General features: G+C 41.8%; 1 protein-coding gene across 2 annotated transcripts; it reads right to left on the reverse strand.

The window, feature by feature from the left end:
- Nucleotides 1-962: 962 nt before the first annotated feature.
- On the reverse strand, nt 963-18,129 carry ncs1b (neuronal calcium sensor 1b). 2 transcript variants are annotated; one of them, XM_078250159.1, is made up of 10 exons: nt 17,997-18,129; nt 17,312-17,432; nt 16,149-16,292; nt 13,159-13,183; nt 7,002-7,140; nt 4,998-5,076; nt 3,918-4,006; nt 3,768-3,845; nt 3,042-3,149; nt 963-2,547 (listed from the first exon to the last, which is right to left on the reverse strand). In XM_078250159.1, the coding sequence occupies exons 3-9, from the start codon at nt 16,210-16,212 to the stop codon at nt 3,051-3,053; spliced, it is 573 nt and encodes a 190-aa protein (XP_078106285.1). In that variant the 5' UTR covers nt 16,213-16,292; nt 17,312-17,432; nt 17,997-18,129; the 3' UTR covers nt 963-2,547; nt 3,042-3,050. The 2 variants fall into 2 exon arrangements, with proteins under 2 accessions (XP_078106285.1, XP_078106284.1); XM_078250158.1 differs by having other exon boundaries at nt 17,965-18,129.
- Between the last annotated feature and the right edge of the window lie 703 nt (nt 18,130-18,832).

Genomic DNA, 18,832 nt, shown 5'->3' on the forward strand with positions numbered 1-18,832 from the left:
ACTGGCTCTGTGTTGGAGAGCCCCTGGAGAGCTGGTGCTCTGACGCTTCAAACGGGGGCGGAGATGGGTATTAAAAGTTTTTGTGTGTGTGTGTGTGTGTGTGTGTGTGTGTGTGTGTGTGTGTGTGTGTGTGTGTACCTCGACCCCACTGTGACTTCCAGGCTTTAACCCCTATCCAACATTCCCCCTTTCAATTAAATGTTCTCCGTAATCGAGGTAGGGCCCCAAGAGACGCGCTTTTTAACGGCTTTGCGCACATTACCAGCGGAGTCTGGAGTCTGTATTTTGGACATGCCGAGAACATTGTCTCAGTAACAGCCTCGTTTGTATAAATAGCCATCGTTTATATTCAGCTGACACCAATCTAATTTTATACATAGCCCACCCTGAGAAATCTCCCCTTGGCATATGAATGGGGTGGAATAGCTTGACATGCCACACAGAAATGTCACTTTCCTTTACTGTGTAGTGTAGCTGATGTAGATAGAAATATGTTATGGATTATCAAATAATATTCATAGGCACTTGATGTCTAGCTATAGCACATCTCAGATCAGACCTCACAGAGGAAGCCAGCCCTGATCTTATAAATGTAAATAATGTAGTGTCTCCTTCCAAAGTAAGTGGTATATGGAATATTTTTTGAGACAAGATGCTAATTGTTCACGTTAAAAACAACTTCTATTTTTGCTGCATTTAGTTACAGATGCTACACTTAAAACATATTAAATACAAAGTGAATCAAAAAGATGTACACAAAGGACAGAACAGTCTCCGGTCAAAAGCTCTGGACCGTCCTGTCCTCTGCCTTCTCTATGGTATTATTTGCATCGGTCCTTGATGAGAAGAAAACAGAAAGCAGGTCTGAGCAGGCCCAGTGAGCACACAGACCCAGCAGCTTCTACACAATAGCCACTGAGCCTCATTAACCCACCAATCAAAGCCAAGACATCACAGTTTTATGCAGTTCATTGTTCATTATACAACCAAAACAGTGCAGAATTACACCACAAAGCGAGTCGGCATGTAAGATCTTTAAATTTCTTTTAAATTTTGAATACAATGCAATCGGGTGTGTGAAGTCTGTCAGGTGTGGATTACCGTCTTGAGACGTGATTCATTAGGGATCATAAGGAAAGTTGAACATTTTGCAAATACACACTTGAGCAACACTTAAGCATTAAACTAAAATAGCTCCTACAAATGATCACCTGCATATAAAGAAATCCAACACAATTCTATTCATTTCAAATACAGAGACTAAGAACGCAGCGATAGAAAATGTTGCCACTTAAATGCATTTTATTCTGTGCTCTTATACTGTTATAACAGGTAAATGACATTTATCATTTAGTAAATTATCATTTGCATAAGGCATAACATTAGTGAAGCTGATAAAACATCTTAATGCTGTAACTAAAACCATCCAAGAATGAAAGAAAAGGCATCATCACATGCTCTGGCCTCACACAGGACAAAACCAAAGTGGACAATTGCAACCACGAAGCTCGCAAAAAGCTTTACAACCAGAATTGATGTCTGTTTGTGCCTCTCAATGACCAGGGCTTTGTGTGCGCTCAGGGTGGAGTACGATGCTCTCAAAAGAAGTAATGAGCCTCAGTTTGGATGGAAGCTGTGAGAATTCGCTGTGTGGCTCGGTCATGTCGTTCAGGATGTCGCCGTGCAACGCTGCAGACACTAGACGCAAGTGCCAACGGGGAAGTGAAAGCACAATAGGATGCGGAGAGTGCAAACATAGTAAAATAAATAATTGTTGTTCCATAGTAAAATCCCAGCTCCTTCGACGCTCCTCTTCAAATAAAAACCCTGTTCGCTCAGGAGAAAGGAAACCTCAGAATGTGAGAACAAAAACAATCCCACAGTAATGAAAAATACAGTGCAATACATTTTCAACACTTTGATCAAAAATAAAACTTCATTCCATACTTATGAGGAAATTCCCATGAACGCAGCAGAGCAGAAAATAAATTACCCTTCTATTTACATTATACAATGTACACTCTACTGCTTTGTAACTGTAAGTCCGTGTTCACGTTATCAGCAAGTAACACATTTTTCCAGGTTCTCCCGGGTTTGGAGTCTCTCCGTGTGGCGGTGAAGCAGCAGCACAGTTCATCCGAGCGATTCACGTGCGTTCCCTGGTTTACGGTATGTGAACGAGACACACGCTAACATCTCAGGGGGAATTGAGTTCCTTGGACTGTCCATGGGGAAACCACAACAGTGCGTTTGCAGAAATGCTCATACACAATCCACAACACTCAAGGGGCGTACGCGGTGCCACGTAGCTGTAAAAGCACAGATTAATGACTGAGGGATTTGATGACATGTTTGACTTTTCCGTCACATCAGAGGATATATTTGTTTATACAATCCGAACTGGAAATGTAGACACTTCTTGACACGGTACACGGCCGCGCAACAAAAGTTTTCAGTCCACTTCTGGGTGAACGAGATAAATGTGGTTCCTTCCCGTCGCCGGTATGATGGTGCTGGATTGGTGTGTGGATGCTGTGTTGGATCCATCTGAGAAGTTGTAAGAATGATCACCATTGAATTGATAAGACAGTGAAGTGGTTTCATGAAACGTGGGTGTGTTCAGGGCATGCAAGATAAATCACTAAACAAATCTACAGCATTACTAAAATATGTCTTTGCGAGCTCGCTTCGCAGTTGACAAAACGCTGAGCGGGATGTCAGCAACAATTGGCAGCGGCCGGTGCATTACATTAGGCAGTGAGAGCAGAGGGCTGTCTCGCTCTTCGCTCAGCACTGCAAGACTATTTGATTGCCAGCAAACAAGTGGGCCATTTGAATAATTCATAGGAACAAACTGCGAGCGGAAAGTGGCTTCTTCACTTTGGTTTCAGCCCACGGACTTATTTTGCTTCCTTTTTATTCTTTCCTCTGATGAATTAAGAATGAACCAGTATTTATCCTGCAGTTGAAGCACGACCTGGAATCGCAAATCAGCCAAGCTATGAAGTATGCAGGTACTGGCTCATTAACACACCACTCACCTTACATTCCTACACAAGTCCATCATAGAGAGACAATGCCTGAACAATAGAAGGGTCTGCCTTTGAACCCTCCTGAAACTCCTGCAGAGTCAGCTTCCCGTCTGCATTCTGGGAAAGGAACAGAAGACAAAATGAAACTGCTGCTTTAACAAAAAGTGACCAGCAGGGGGCAAAACAGACTCTTAAAGTTAAATCATGTAACCCCTGTTCTATGCTGTTGGACTGATCTTTGGTTCAGTGCCCTTGGATGGTGGCCACTCTCTGCCAATACAAATCACTAAGTGCTGCTGTGCTGCACAGCTAGTCTAATGGGCTGATGTTGGCAGTAGTGGGCTGACAAACACACCCATGCAGGCTGCGTCTCATCTTTCACTAAAGCCGAGTAGATTCTTGGGGCTGAGGGAGTGTGCATTAGCACCGAGGGCTAGTGGTGCAGGAGACTATATATGATGTTTATAGACTGCAGACGGTGTTAGTGACGCTGTGATGGATACAGCTAACGGCTCTAAACGTAACGCTGTCCATGTCAAAGCCCTGAGGGTGGCAACAAAGGCAGATTCAGTCCTTTTAAAAGGTAAAGTAATAATCATTACTGCACTCGTTTCAGCGTCGGGCACAGTTTGGTGTTAATCTGTAGAAAACATCAAATGGTACAGCAACTACTTGCATTAGCACCGTCTCGATCACACCTGTGTTTCGATATCATTTCGATATTTAGATACTAACCTTGTCCATCATTGCAAAAATACGGTCCACCCGCTTTTCTGGTGTGTTTTCTTCTTCTGGCAGCTCCACAGTGTTCCCCTAAGATATTAAATCATTCAGTTCATTCAAAACAATTCAGATGCATACGTCTCACTGTCTGGTAAAACTTACCACCATCTGATAAATGGCATCTACGATGTTCAACATCTCATCTCGGGTGATGTAGCCATCGTTATCCAAGTCATATAGTTTGAAAGCCCCTGTGTAGAGAAAAATGTTGAACATAATTTGGTCGGTAAGCCCATACTGAGATCAAAAGGCTACTGTGACTTCAAAATGTAAAACAAAAGATTAGATTTAACTACAAATTTGCATGGATTACACAGCACGCAGTGTTTCATGTCTGTGGAAGTGGTGAAAACTGAGGACAGACAGGCAGCAGCCTTTCATGTTTGCTTCCAAGTTCAAAAGGTGACAGTAGTGACTGTGCATATGAATAAAGCTCACACTTGGTTTCAGGTTTAAAACGTGTGGTTACAGATAAGGTTGCAGGTTTTCTAGGGTGTTTCATTTTCCAAAAAGGTCGTCAACGTATTGGGTTATGACCTCCAGGTTGTGTGCCTGCTGTGTCTTGCTAGTAATCTCCCTGTTGCTGTTCTCTAAGACAGTTGTTCCCAACCTTTTTGGTCTGAGGTGCCCCCACAGCCCTGTCAGATGAACTCACGTACCCCGTCATCGATTCCTAATGTATGTTCCAAATGTATTACACTTTAAAGTGTAGGGTTTTTTTTCTTCATAAAATTGAACTGTCAATGTTAAGGTTGGTTTGGTCAGCTACTGTACTAATACTAGCTTACTAGGCTATTATCTATTGACATTACTTTTAGCTAACTATTATAACCATTGTAACTGTTGGCTATCTGTTTAAACTTCTGTGCTCGCTTGCTATCTAGTTTTCACACACTCTTACGTTACTGCGACATGTAGTGTTCAGGTGTTACAGTTGACAATCTTAATATGTGGATATATTCCATATAATCAAATCATCATTTTTTTTTTTACTTAGTTATGCTGCACTCCACTCTTTCCACGTAGTCCCTGGCAACTGCAAGAAGTACAAGGTTGGGAATCACTGCTCTAAGAAAGAAATCAGTCCTCTTTCATATACAACGCATGGCAGTCAATCCTAAATCCTGTTATTTAAATGTAAAAAAAAAAAGAAAAACAGGGGAGGAAGTTGCATCTTCTTACATCTCAACTTCTCATCAAGAGTTCCCCGGGAAGTCACTGACAAGGCCTGGATGAACTCAGAGAACTCGATGCGTCCATCCTGCCGCGGCCAAAAGGGAGAGAAAGAGAGAGAGAATGGGAGAGAGGAAATGGCCCAGAGAGAAGATGAGCCATCTTGCTGTAGCTGTTCTTCCATGACGTCCTTGCTGTATTCTGCTGAAAAAACGGGGCCAGACGTTTGCTCCAAGTCGGCTGCTATTTTCGACCCTGCACCTGGCTCTCTCCTGAGGCAGAAACATGTCACCTCTGGTCATTAGTAAGATGGATGCGACTGGCCCGTTGTCTAAAAGTTACAGTACACAAACAACCTCTGTATATTTGGGGTTAAGATGTTTTACATTTTCCTAACTATTCCGCATTGTGAATGGGCATGGTGGATAATTCTGCTCGAAAAGGTGGAAAATATTCAGACACTTATTTCCTCGGAGGTTTGTTTGAATCCCGAGCTCTGAATCGTACCACAGAAGTTCACAACATTTCCAATTACCCTCCCAAAATTGCGGCCCTCGGCGTTCTTTTTCTTCTGAGAGGCCACACTCTTGTGCAGCCGAGACAAACGTCTACTGGCATGGATAATAATCAAATGTAAAACTGAAAACTCAAAGTGGCTCACATGCCGCTAATTCAGACAAACTCATCAAGCTAAACCTCCATCCTCTAGCAACCGCACGAGACTCAAATTAAACGCTTAAAAGCGCTGCATAAAAGACATGCCATTCACACATCCAACAGCTCTCGACAACAAGCAAAGCATATAAACCGACGCCCTGGACGTGGTCATTTAGGATTATTAGAATATTTGGATTGTTGGTGTGCGGTGCTGCAACAGATGCCTACCTGTAACTGCTATGAGTTCAGCCGCAGCTTTGCTTTAAGAAGATAGCCAAGTGCTCTAATGGCCCTGGGGTCAGCTAACTTTTATCTCTACCAGACATCTGACCAGACAATGCTGAAGTCATGCATTGCTGATTGCATAAGTCATGAATACTGTTAAGATCAGTGCATTCTCTAACTACAGGGTGCCTACCACTAATGAATGTCACAGATAAACATCAGATGGAGGGGTTGTCTGATCTTTCTGACACAGAGCCTCTTAACTGAGTCCATAATCCTCCAGGGGCTCGCCAACGTCCCAGGAGCTGGTCATCTACAGTTTGACCTCGTAAACACAACCGGACTAATCTGCAGCTGCGATGAGGTGGATCACTCCAGACTAAATGTTGCCCACATAACTGAGACAGGAGTTCCATTCCAAAACAAAAACATGCATATTTTTTGAAAAATAAATTGGCAAACACTATTGGAAACTGATTCCTGGCACATAACAAAGGGTTACGATTATGTCTTACTGCTGATGCAATGACTCATCTTTTTTTATAGGAGACAATCATCTGTGCTGTTATAATACTGGCAATGTCGGAGCAGAGAATGATTTCGAAATACGGTACGTAGTGTTTTGATGTACTCCAAAATGTACAAAATACAATCGGATAATGTTTGTACTAACCTTACAGTTAGCAACAAAATACAAAGAACACAAATAGGGCAATCATTCCACACTGGGTACAATAAACATGTCCTTACACTGTATATTATTTTGATTACACTACGGTCAAGAATTTCAATACATGTTTCCGAAACAGCTTTCATTCAAAGGTAATAAATTGCACTTTTCTGTATACAAAGCTGATGGCCTGCAGTTCTTGGAAGGGCTCTGGAATAATAGGAGCAGCAAAATGAAAAGGATTTCTAAACCACGTTGCCCTTTTGTTCTGTGCAACCTCTGGCTGAAAGGACCTTTAGATTAGCTCTATCCTCAGACGCTGTCGCTTCGAACATTATGTTCCTCGTCAAGCAGCAACCCCGGAAAAACAGCCTAACTATTTCTCTGTCCTAACAAAAGGTGGTTGAATATTTGTCCTGCCTCATAATAGGAGAGTTAAACACACGACATTGGTTACAAACCTTGTTTTCATCAAATACATTGAAGACAAAGGAGGCGAACTTTGTGGGATCTCCAAAAGGAAAGAACTGCTTGTATATCTTCTGAAAGCCCACCGCATCCAGCTGCCCACTTGGGCAATCTTTAATGAAGCCTTTGTACCTGGAACATAAATCACAGATATTTAAAGAGTTCTAATATCATGTATAATGGCAACAACGATGACAGATTGAAGTCACCTCCTCACCCTGCAGCAGGCATTATGTATTCAGCCTGAAAGCGTGTGCTAGATCAAAAAAGTAAAGTGCAAAGCTATTTGTCTCATTCACAGATAAGACGATTGCCCTAATCCAATAGCAGGCCCAGAGTGGTTAAGTCTAATCAAATTACTCTCTAGTCTTCTTTTGATAATATGCATGGCTGATAGATAAGTCTGAGAGCTTCCTCTTGCCCCTGGAAATGACATATCTAGAGAGCGACGTAATATCGCTATTAGCCTAAATATAGAAGCATCTCATAAGCAATTTCAAGCGCAGTCGCTCAAAAAGGCAGGCAGTTTCCTTATATGTCTTCATAAAAAGGGACACAGCAGCCTCAAAGTCTAACTAGACTGTGGCAGGTCAGGGAGTGAGGGAGAGATTGTTAGCCATTACAAAAATAAATGCTAGATGAAAAGTAGGAGGAGGAAATAGCAGGGACAAAATAACACTCTCGTTATAAAAAGCAAAAAAAAAATTGCTCTTGATCAACAGCAAAAATGACGCACAATGGAGTGCTGCACGTTCATCTCTGATTCAGAATAAGGTCGGGCTGTAATTACGGCCAGAGAGAGAGAGAGAGAGAGAGAGAGAGAGAGAGAGAGAGAGAGTGTGAGTGAGTTCTGGTGAAGAAGGCCAGGACAGATCTTTTCCACTCACACTCAGGCTCCTCACTCCTCTTAAACTCTGTGCTTTTAATCTGCCTTGGAGATAATGAAGCCAGCTCCATATATCCAAAGAGAGGTGGAAAGACCTTTTGAGGACCAGCTGAGAAAAAAATCTTCAGCAAGGCGGGAAGAGAGCAGAACCATGTAATTCTCACATTTGAATTATCTTGGAGATGTGCAGAAAAAAAATTAAAGCCTAGCTCACTATGATGCATAACACAATCTAATTGGTATTCAAAGTGCATGGCACACAATGCATATCATAATCCAAAGCTGACCCATTTCACCTGAATTCTTCGGTCATTTTTAATGTGTGACTTTGGAATATTATAGCCGGCAACCAACATAAAAGGCTGAATGGTACTGTAACACACTGTATAGCACAGTGTGTGTACTGTATATACTGTACAGTTAGTATACATGTTTTAGTATAGTGCATTTAGTAGATTGCTTGCTGCATAAACAGAACAGTGTATCTAGAGTATAAAGTATTTGTCGTAAAGACACCTATTCTTTTCTTCTTTACACTTCTAGGAGGTTTGCGAGAAGTGGATATAGTGCTCTTACTCAATCATTTCAGGTGCATCAAATAGCCATTTTTTAATTATTATTTATTATTTTTTATCAGTTTTATAGGAAAAATAAAACTGAATTGGTTCTCCAATACTGACATATCTGCTTATCACAGATATATTGGTGTCAGAGTATATGTTTGCTTATAAGTAACAAGAACAGTTCAGTAGAGAAATGTGTTTTTGACTGGTGTTGTTTACATAAATAATGGTCGAAAAAACCTTTCCTGTATCCTGCATCACATTGATAGAAGGATACCTTAATATATACAAATGAATTAACACCATAAACCACATAAGTACTGTGGTCCAGGTGAAACAGGTCTTCATTTTAAACCATGCCTGACTAAATAAAAAGGCTTTTAAAAGGCACTCCACTGATTTTGCACATTAAGTTCAGTTTACTTGTTAAGAGGAGTGCTAGTCCCTGTGAAAACATATCTTCTGTGGCTCTGAAGCAGCTTTCTGTGACCAGTGTTTCACAATTTTAAGAGCACCTTAAGGACTTATTGCATGTGAAAATGATAGAGCAGTGAATGGAGTGTCACTGTCAGACCAGAAAAGTCTTTTTTATTACACACATTCTTTCTCCTTCTCAAAACCCTGCGCCTACATTACCCAAATGCTAACTAGACCACGACTTGATTCAGTGTGTTATTTTTCATTTTAAATAAACAAATTAAGCTGTTCTGATCAAAACTATTTGCTCAAATTATGTCTTTAAAGTAAGAAAAATCTAAATAAATCATGGATTTTTCACTCTCTTTGTCAATATAAGTATTGGTTGGGCTCCAGTTAAAACCTTCAACATGCACTTTGAGTTTTGATTTATATACATTTTTTATTATAGTCATATTCATTTGCTTTACTAGGCATTCAGTACACATGTAAGGCTGACTGACACACATTTGAAACACTACCAGTAGAGTTACATAAGCAGACGACACATCTACAGTACATGGGTGCAGTACAGAGGCACTGTACCAGTGTTAACATGTTTGCCCAGTGTCAGCTATACCTCAGAGTCATAATCAGAATCACCTTCATTTGCCAAGAACACATTATGTCCAAGAAATCTGACTTGGTGACACTGGTGCTAAGACACGTACACAGTCAGACTGTACTTGAAGCAGTGTAATAGTGCAACTATGTACTGTACTTGCAGGGACATAGCAGACGTGACATTGTGCATCTCCCACACTAGGGGGGCCAGCATGAAGATTAAGAATGTATTACTGGCACTGGCTCCTACTCCTTGGCATCTACCAGGGTGGTTTGCTGAAGAGTTGCGCAGAATGTCTGCCTAGCTGGCAGGAACATCACTGCGCTATGGCATTTTGTTATTGATTTCAGGTGCGCCTCAAGCATATCAATGATGTTCCCTTTAGAGGAGAGTTAGGAAGGGGGACAAATTTAATGCACAACACAGGCATTTATCTAACCTCGCTAATTCTTCTATGTCTGTGTCTGTGCTCTAATTACACGCCATCTGGCATTTCCCCTGGTAAAATTCCCGCTCATCCCTCACACTCAGCCGCGTTGATTGCTGCTGATCTTCAAGTGAGGACTAATGCAAACTTTGCTGTGAAAGACAGTGAGAGTGATGGTGAGCTAGTCGGGGGGCTGGAGGTTTAAGAAGGGTGGGGGTATATTCTGCACCAGTGCACTCAGTCAGCCCCGGAGACGGCCACCTCGGAGGCTATTGAACTGCCAATGCCCAGTGATATCTAATGCTGCTGCTGCTGCATGGCTGTGTATGTGCCCCTGCTCCTTCCCCCCCCCCCTAAACCCCCCTAACAGGGGACATGAACAGCAACTAGCTCGTGACACAGAGCTCTTTTCATGCATGCAGAATTAGGTTGTGAAATGCAAAACCAAAGCACGAGAACTGAAGTGTAAACATGGAAAAGTGATCACTTTATTACAGTGCTGCCTCTTCGAATATACAGTAAGGCTATCGTTTCTTTGGAAAAGAAACACAGAGAATACTCGGTTTTTCTTTTCCAAAGAAACAATAGCCCAAGAGCAGCAGCATGCAGCAAACAAAAGCGATGACTACGCTCATGCCTGAATCATCTCTGTACATGAAGATGCATTGTCTCCCATCTGTGTCCCGGTGGCTGTCAAATTGTGCCTTCAGAAAAAAAAATAATAATAATAATAATAATTTACACCTTAACAGTAATGATCACTCTTACCACAGTTTCTGTGACTTATCCTGGATATGTTTCATTTTGATACTAAATATGTAAATAGATGTTGGAACACTGTGAGTGCAGGCTGGGATCAGACAAAGGTGAGACCTCTGCAAAGTGATGCCGGAGCAGGTCAAACTGAATCATAGGTACAGACTCCGACAGGGAGGATTACTAATAGGCAAACTTGTGGAGGCTCTGTGGCCATGTAGTGATTAAGTGCCTGGATGTGAAACAACCTCATGCCCCCGCAATTCTTCTGTTATCAGACATCCCGTTTTCAAATAGAGCAAAAAAGGTTGTTGAGGAATGTATCATGGAAATGTTTGTATCCGTATTATGAGCCTTCAAAGTCATTCAGTCTCAGTAAGGCTTCAAAGTCATTTCTATTTTCAGAACTCATCTGTCTTCAGGGTAGAAGTGAGGGAGATGGCTTCGAATCAACTATCAAACCAAATGTAAAGGCACTATTCGTGGACTCAAGAAACAAAATCCTGGGCAAAATACATATCAAAGTGGATTTTGGAAGTGGGTCAATATAAGACCCCCCCCCCCCGATTCCTGTGAGCTTTGCCAGTAAAAACACAATTGTGATTGTAATAATATATGAATAGCTTTACATCAGGAATGGAAATATCTCATTAAAAATGAATGTATACTGCTGGTAGGAGACCCTTCATTAACTAGTCATCTTTCAGACCCAAATAACCTTTGGATAACTAGCTCCCTAAAGATATGGAATTAAAAAATGAAAAAGGCACCAATGGAAGGGCAGGACTAAAATGTTCAAATGGTTCACCTATGACCTGGACTTCATGCCCAGCAAATATGACACGAGGTTTAGGAGCTGGACTGGAAATGCTCTTAAATATCAAGGTACCGTTATGGACTTACCAGACCTTAAGATCAACTTTAATCTGCAGAATCAGGATCACTTTAGGTATTTACAAATCAGAGATTTTTTGTTTGCAAGACATTTTCAAAAGACGACACTACAATGGGAACAGAAGTACTTGATGTTTTTCAAAAAACCTATGAAGATGCTACTTACCAAACAAGCAATATCTAAATTATATTTTGCTCTTAAAATGTAAAAATGAAACCGTACTCTGTATATTAAAGCAAAATGGAAAGCAGAGGCTAATTCTGGATCTGCAGACAGCAGACCTCCCTCCTGAAGAGAATTCAGCTAGAAGAATGTGACTCTATTCTTCTGTACTCCAGCGCAAAGGACTAACAACTCTAATCAGACTGCCCACTGGAGGTCCTGGGGCAAATCACTTTCAAATTTTCTGTCCCTGTGTGGCTCCATTTTGGAGAAGTGTCTACGGATTCCTGGTTTTTAAAATAAAAATCTATTTTAATTTTCAAAATCATGTGCCTTGGTTGATCTAGAAGGGGTTAACGGTGCAATACGACATAAAAAGTGTTGAGGTTGTTGTTTAGTGGCATGCAAAATGAGTGGATCGACTTAGTTTACAATGTATACACCATAGATAGAATCATATTTAAACTGAGAACTCAAATTCATATCTTTGGTGAAAATGGCTTACCCATGTGTCAAACTATAACACCTGATGTTGGATATCAGTAATATATGTATATATGTTATGGGCATAATCTTCCAATTTAAAATGTTCTTTTCCTTGGTTGATATCAATGTGCATGTATATAGATGTTGATGTTCATTTCAGAAATGTATCCTCCCCAGTTGGCCCATTATATATATATAATAATCATTTTTTTGGGGGGGCTTTTCCGCCTTTAACTTATACTTATATTGTTTATACCTATACTTATATTGTTTAATATTCCATCTGGAGAATGTGTGACGTGCACCAACAACACCAAAACAAATTCCTTGTATGTGTTAAAAAATGGCAATAAAACCCTTTCTGATTCTGATTCTTTGACAGGACAGCTAGGTGAGAAAGGGGAGAGAGAGGGGGAAGACATGCAGGAAATCGTCACAGGTCGGATTCGAACCCAGGATCTCTGCGTCGAGGCATAAACCTCTCAGTATATGTGCGCCTGCTCTACCCACTGAACCAACCCGGCCACTATGTTGTTTAAAAGGGCTGTACTCAATATTTAGAAAAAGTCTGGGATTGCCTCCACACGGCTCTCGGCAGACCGTTCCCCAACTCGTCAAATGCCAGCACTTTGTCTCGACCCTGGCGTCTGATTACGACGCACAAGACACTCACATGCACAGGCGTGCACTCACATGCACTAGCATGCACTCACATGCACGTGCTGCCGGACTGGCTATCAAAACAAAGAACAGAGAAGCTCGGATAACAACACACACAGTGGGAGTGTGACTTCATTTTCGGCTCAGGACGCCATTACTCCAGTATATCTTTACACAGAAAATAGAAGTGTACTGCTATATTAATGTTCGGAATATTGAGTACACCCCCTTTAAAAGAAAACCTAATAAAAAGGTATATACACAATAAAAACTAAAATGAATGCATACACTTACCACTGCTGCACTTCTTTCTCTGTAACTGTAAGAGAAACAAAGAGATGTATTAGCTTTGAGGAATACTTACCAGTACAATACTGGCTGTCCTAGAAAAAAAGTAGCATGCTGTTAGATACAACAGAGGAGCCAAGTACTGTAGTAGCGTCATTAATCATCTTGGCCCAATCCTTTCACATCTGACTTTACCAAAACTATTCAACAGTGTCAACGTGCAAGTTTGAAAGAAATGTTTAGTTGAGTGTAGAATTCATCGATTCTAGCCTGCAATAAGAGAAGATGAATAATACATTTCTGCGGGGACAAGTGGGAGTAAACCCCAGGGAGCCACAAAAAGACAAACAAGGCTGAGGGAGTGAAGGTCAGCCACAGATTTAAGAAAAAGAACAGTTCAGGAGGCAGGATGTGTTGTCATGCCCACACACACACACAATTATCTGCCAGCATCTAATCAACCAATCCCTCACGGCTTCCCCTTGTCTCTTGACTTTCTCTCAAGTAACCACAGCAATGTTCGGCCTCTCAGGCCCCTGGGGTTGCTAATGAAAACTAGGACTGTAAATCAATAGCGTTGGTTTAACCAGGTGGTCCTTTGAGATAGACTTTCTGAATTCAAGTCTGAGGACACATGCCGTCTACTACTGTACCAATTCTGGGTCAAAGCAATAGCCTTATAAACATAGCAAACAGCTAGTTAGTTAATTGATAATGTCTTCTTCTGTAATTTTTAACCTTGAGCAACTCGTAGTCATGGTTACTGCAAAAGTATACAGGCAAAGGGAGTTTCATGCCTAGACATAAACCTGTCACAAATAAGACATTTTTGGGGAATTAAATTATCAAATTGTCAAAAACCCTCATATTGCAGGAGACTGGTCAGGAAATAAAACATATATTCATGGCAAACAAATTCAACGGTTTACCATGACGTCTACATGTGTATTCCATAGTGTGACTACTGCAGCGCTGGAGCAGAATCACACGGAGGCTATTGATAAGAAGGCCAGGCCAAGTAGCCTTCGCCAGCATATATCTCAGCCTCAATTTCTTCTGCTAAGCATTTCATCAAGAAACTCAAGTCAGTCAGAGGCAATGGTTAATAATGTGATCAGCCCATTGCAGGAGAGTGCAGGGCCCACTCGGCTGGTTGGGCCTGCAGGGTCTGCTAGAACACATCCAGCTTGCTCTGTCACCGTGGGCCTCTTCATGGCTTTGACAACTTACAAAATCATCATGCCATAACATGGGCCTAGCCTACTTCCTACAGACATTTTAACAGGACTGCAGGCATTTCTATGTGATGCCAGAGCAGTCATTTGGTAAAGCATTTTAAAAGTACAGGTAAGGCTGCAAGGTAAGGCCGTTTTCCACAGTTTTCACTAAGAACAGGAAAAACACTGGCTAGCCAGAGCCTTGGTACTGTTTAATGTTGTCTTTGGCCAGAAGGTGTTATATTTAAAGTCATAATAATTGTCTGATGAAGATGCATGCATTTTTTTTTAAACCTACAACAAAGCTGAAGACAGACATCTAACTAAACAGACCTTAATTCTGGCCTGGCCTTGTCAGCTGGCTGACAACACAGAGGGCATAATTTGCCGAGGGAAAAATAACACCCTACCACTGAAAGAAAAAAAGACATATAGGCACAGAGGAATTTACTAAGTCCCCAATCTGTCAAGAACCAAAGGAAAGCATAGACCAAAATGGCAAGCACAGCTTCTCATGGGAGAGCAAGAAAACAAGGCAACAACAGGATGAAGGAAAGCAGAAATAAGTCTCAAGTCAGGCAACAGAGAACGGGAGAATGATCACACTGGGAGAGAAAGCTTGGTGCCCCTCTCAGCGATGCTAACCAGATAAGATCCTAATTATACTATTCCATTCCCAGCTCAAAGAGGGCAATTAGGGGATAAAGCGAAGGAGACAGGGCGAAAAGGGTAAGAGAGAGAGAGAGAGAGAGAGAGAGAGAGAGAGAGAGAGAGAGAAACAGAGAGAGAGAGAGAGAGAGAGACAGAGAGAGAGAGAACAGCAGCAAGCAGCCCAGCCCAGCACGAAGCCCAATCTTCCTCCACAGCAATTTCCTGCCACCACAACAGCCTTCCATGGTTCTGCTGTGGAGAGACCCACCACACAAATAACACTGTCATTAAGTAGCCAATGGATGTCAACTCCCACCCACACCTGCACACTGTACTGCTCAAATAACTCTGTGCTCCAAAAATAACACGCAAATGGTTAATATGGTGTCTTCAGAGCAGACATGGTTGTGGTAATTATAAATGTGATCTCTGCTCATATTTGATTGAAAAATGTGGCGAGGGGGAGGGAGAGGAGTTAGTGTTAACAAAGTGGGAAAAGCAAATGCTGTGAATTTGCAATGACAGCATTTACAGGAATCTACAGGAACAACACAAATCCATGTACTGTTTATGATCAATCCCACCATTTCAATTCAAACTCTGTTTATATTGTATACTCATCTATCTCTGTCTCTGTATACATAAAAGAATGTACAGAGGTTCCGTGACCTGCATAAAACCACATCCTCATCTCTAAAACCCCCAGCTCGATACAAACTCAGCATCTCCATATTTAAAAGTCCTTTCAGCGTGATTTAAAGATGCTGATCGCAACTTTTGTGGGACTTTAACTAATCGCAATTTGCTACACAACATTTAAATGTAAATTGAAATCAAACAGGGAGCTTATTCTCGGCTGACGTTTAGTTGTAGCTCTGTTTTGTCGATAATGAGATACGGGTGCAGAATTGCATTATATCTTACTGTAGCAGGCAGGGCTATTTACTGTACAGCCTGTATGGATCCCAGTGGGTGGAAAATATCATTATTAATGTTTGCTATTCCTATCACACGCTGTACAGTCTTTCACGTTTGGCCAGAATGTTTCTTTATTCTCATGCAGGCTAGCTGAAAAGAGTTTGTGTTCCTAAAACACAAGCACAAACAAAAAGACGTGAAGATACTCACAGTAGGTTTTCCTTGTTAACTCCTCCACCACCTCTGGCTTGAGCTTGCTGTTTGATTTACCCATGATCTTCAAGCTCTCCTCCACACCTCCAAATCCACCTTGGCACACAGCACCTGTTACTACCTCCTCTCCAGGCTGCTCCTCTGCCAAAAAACATACACAAACGTGGGCCTGTTTAGGTGCAATGATGCCGGTGAAAGAAGGGAAACACTCTTTTGTTTTGTTTTGAAGACAAAAAAGGAAACTCCCATTTAAGCTAAGGGAGTATATCGTTCTGTGTATTTCACTCTAGCTGCGGTCATGATCTGCTCAGTCATCACCAGCCCTGGCGTTCCAGACAGGCGAGTCAAACCCCAGGGGCCCTGTGAAAAAGGGCCGGCAGGTTGTTGAGTCTATATGAGAGCTGCTGAGTGCCTATATGTTTGCCTCATTTCTTCATAGCAGTCCGTGTGCAAAGAGTGGCGTTTGGATGCGTTGCTACCTTAGTCCTTGGATACAAGAGTCACTCAGTGGTTGGGTTAAGCACGTTCAAATCCCTGTTCCACTCATTCTGTTCTTCTCACTCCTCTCCCCCCATCCTCCTTTCCCACCACTATCTCTTATGCTCTGGGTAAGTTACTGTAGAAAAGATCCCTCCCTGCTTGACAGCTGAGATAAGGAGGTCTGTAAACTAAAACACAATGAACAGAGCTTGCCTGGCATGCACCCCGCTGCACTTTGCGCTCACTCAAAGTGTTACCCTTTAATCCCTGGAATTTACACAGACATAACAGTTTAAGAAAAGGTAAAAAGGTTTCAGTAATAATGTATGAAAAGCAAAAAAAGAAGCAAGGTCTCAACATGGTTCTACAGTTCTAGATACCAGCTGAAAAGAGATGTGGTCTTGCTCTTAAAATAAGTGTGCGAGCAGTCTACAAAGCTTAGACAGAGGCGGATTTGAAGAGTGACAGTTTTCTTTTCTTCTCCATTCTGACTCATAATTCTCCCTCCTTCCTGGCCTCATGACAGCATGGTGATTTCCTCCTCTCTGTCACAGTAGACAGGAGAAGAGGCATAATGGAATTTCTTTGTATCACGGGCCTAGCGTTGGCATGCACTGATGCCTAACCACAGCAGCTGTCTAAGCCACATAAAAAAACTACCGTATGCACTAAGTAGGCACCTTCACTGCAAACATCTGCTCTCTGTGTCCATGGCCAGTGATGTCCTTCTGAGGGATGCCATGCTGGTAATCACCATCTTGCGTTCGCTCAAGCCTTCTGGTCCTGGGTGTTACTTAGACACTGTGGAAATAAACAGGCAGACAGCAGTTACAAAAGGAATGCATTTGCTGTGTTTTAGTGGAAATGGTCACCTAGAGCCACAGATGCATGAGCACTTGACTGGAAAAACACTCAAAACAGACAACGACCTTTCTACTGTCTGCCAAAGCTACTGAATAAAGCCCACAGGCAAGGCACAGTGACAGTGTGGAGCAAGAGGAGTGTTGTCAATTTAAATTAATGTAGCATTAAGTCTCAGGAATTATCGATTCCATTAAATTCATAACAAATAAATGGCTGAATTAATTCATATGAAAGAGAGTTTCCATAGGCATTTTGGTTGACAGGAGTAAGAAACATAAAGTCGCAGCAGCAGGTGGGACGTTGCCTGGCAGTACCATAGCAACACACAGTTTATGGCTACAGCTACAGTGCGGGAAGCTTGCTAGTCATTGTACTTCGCAACACTTGGTACCCACGCTGTTCTTTGTAGCGAGTTGCCTAAAATACACACACACACACACACACACACACACACACACACACAAATTACCTTGTAATGATAAAAATGACTTCGGGGTTTACCGGAGCTACAGAAGTGGGAAGTGGCCGTCCAGTCAGTCCCAAAGCAGAGAGCCACTGTCCAACGTTGTCTTCCTCCACCGAGTTCCGGGAGCGACTCGCTGCTGCGCGGATGGCCGTCCGTGCTGCTCTCTGATGCCGCCGTCAGGGAGTGACGTTGCTGCTGGTAACTCAGCCCAGTCAGAGCCAGAGAGACACTGACGTCGCAGTGCATTGGTCATACAGGGACTCTTTGTATGCTTTTTAAGAGCCTTACACGTGTCATCTCGTATATAGCGAAGGGTTAATGAAGCCACTTTTTGACCCACATTCTTATTTTCAGGACAGAGTTTGGCACTTTTACTATAGCTTGTGTGCCCAACTGATATGGTAAGCTTATGTCTAGGAATGCCTGCTTTCTACGTAGGTTACATGATATAGCTCCTTTTTGTTTTTTATTATGTTATGACTGAAGGGACTTTACTTTTTTATTAGCTATACTCACTGCACCAGTGTGTGTAATTATGCGTATGATCCACTTAAATAACGTAATATACAAATTGGCCATCACTTTATAATTATGTGACAAGGGCTATATGGATATTATTGGCATAATGTCATCTCTGACAATTGTTATCCTTATAGGGAGTTAGGTATGTCTGCTGGTTGGCTTTACATGTTTTGTTTGAACTCTTAATTAGTTAGCATTATTGTAAAATAATGTATGATATATTTTGTTTATATTTATATCTTAGATGCAGCTATTAAAGGGATTCTGTAGCAATTTAGCATTGCAGTTTCATTAAGCTGAGGGACTCACAAGAGATAAGAGATTAAACAGGAATGGTTCAAATTGATGC

This window comes from Sander vitreus, chromosome 5 (genome assembly GCF_031162955.1).
Source record: "Sander vitreus isolate 19-12246 chromosome 5, sanVit1, whole genome shotgun sequence".
In the NCBI taxonomy this organism is placed as follows: domain Eukaryota; kingdom Metazoa; phylum Chordata; class Actinopteri; order Perciformes; family Percidae; genus Sander; species Sander vitreus.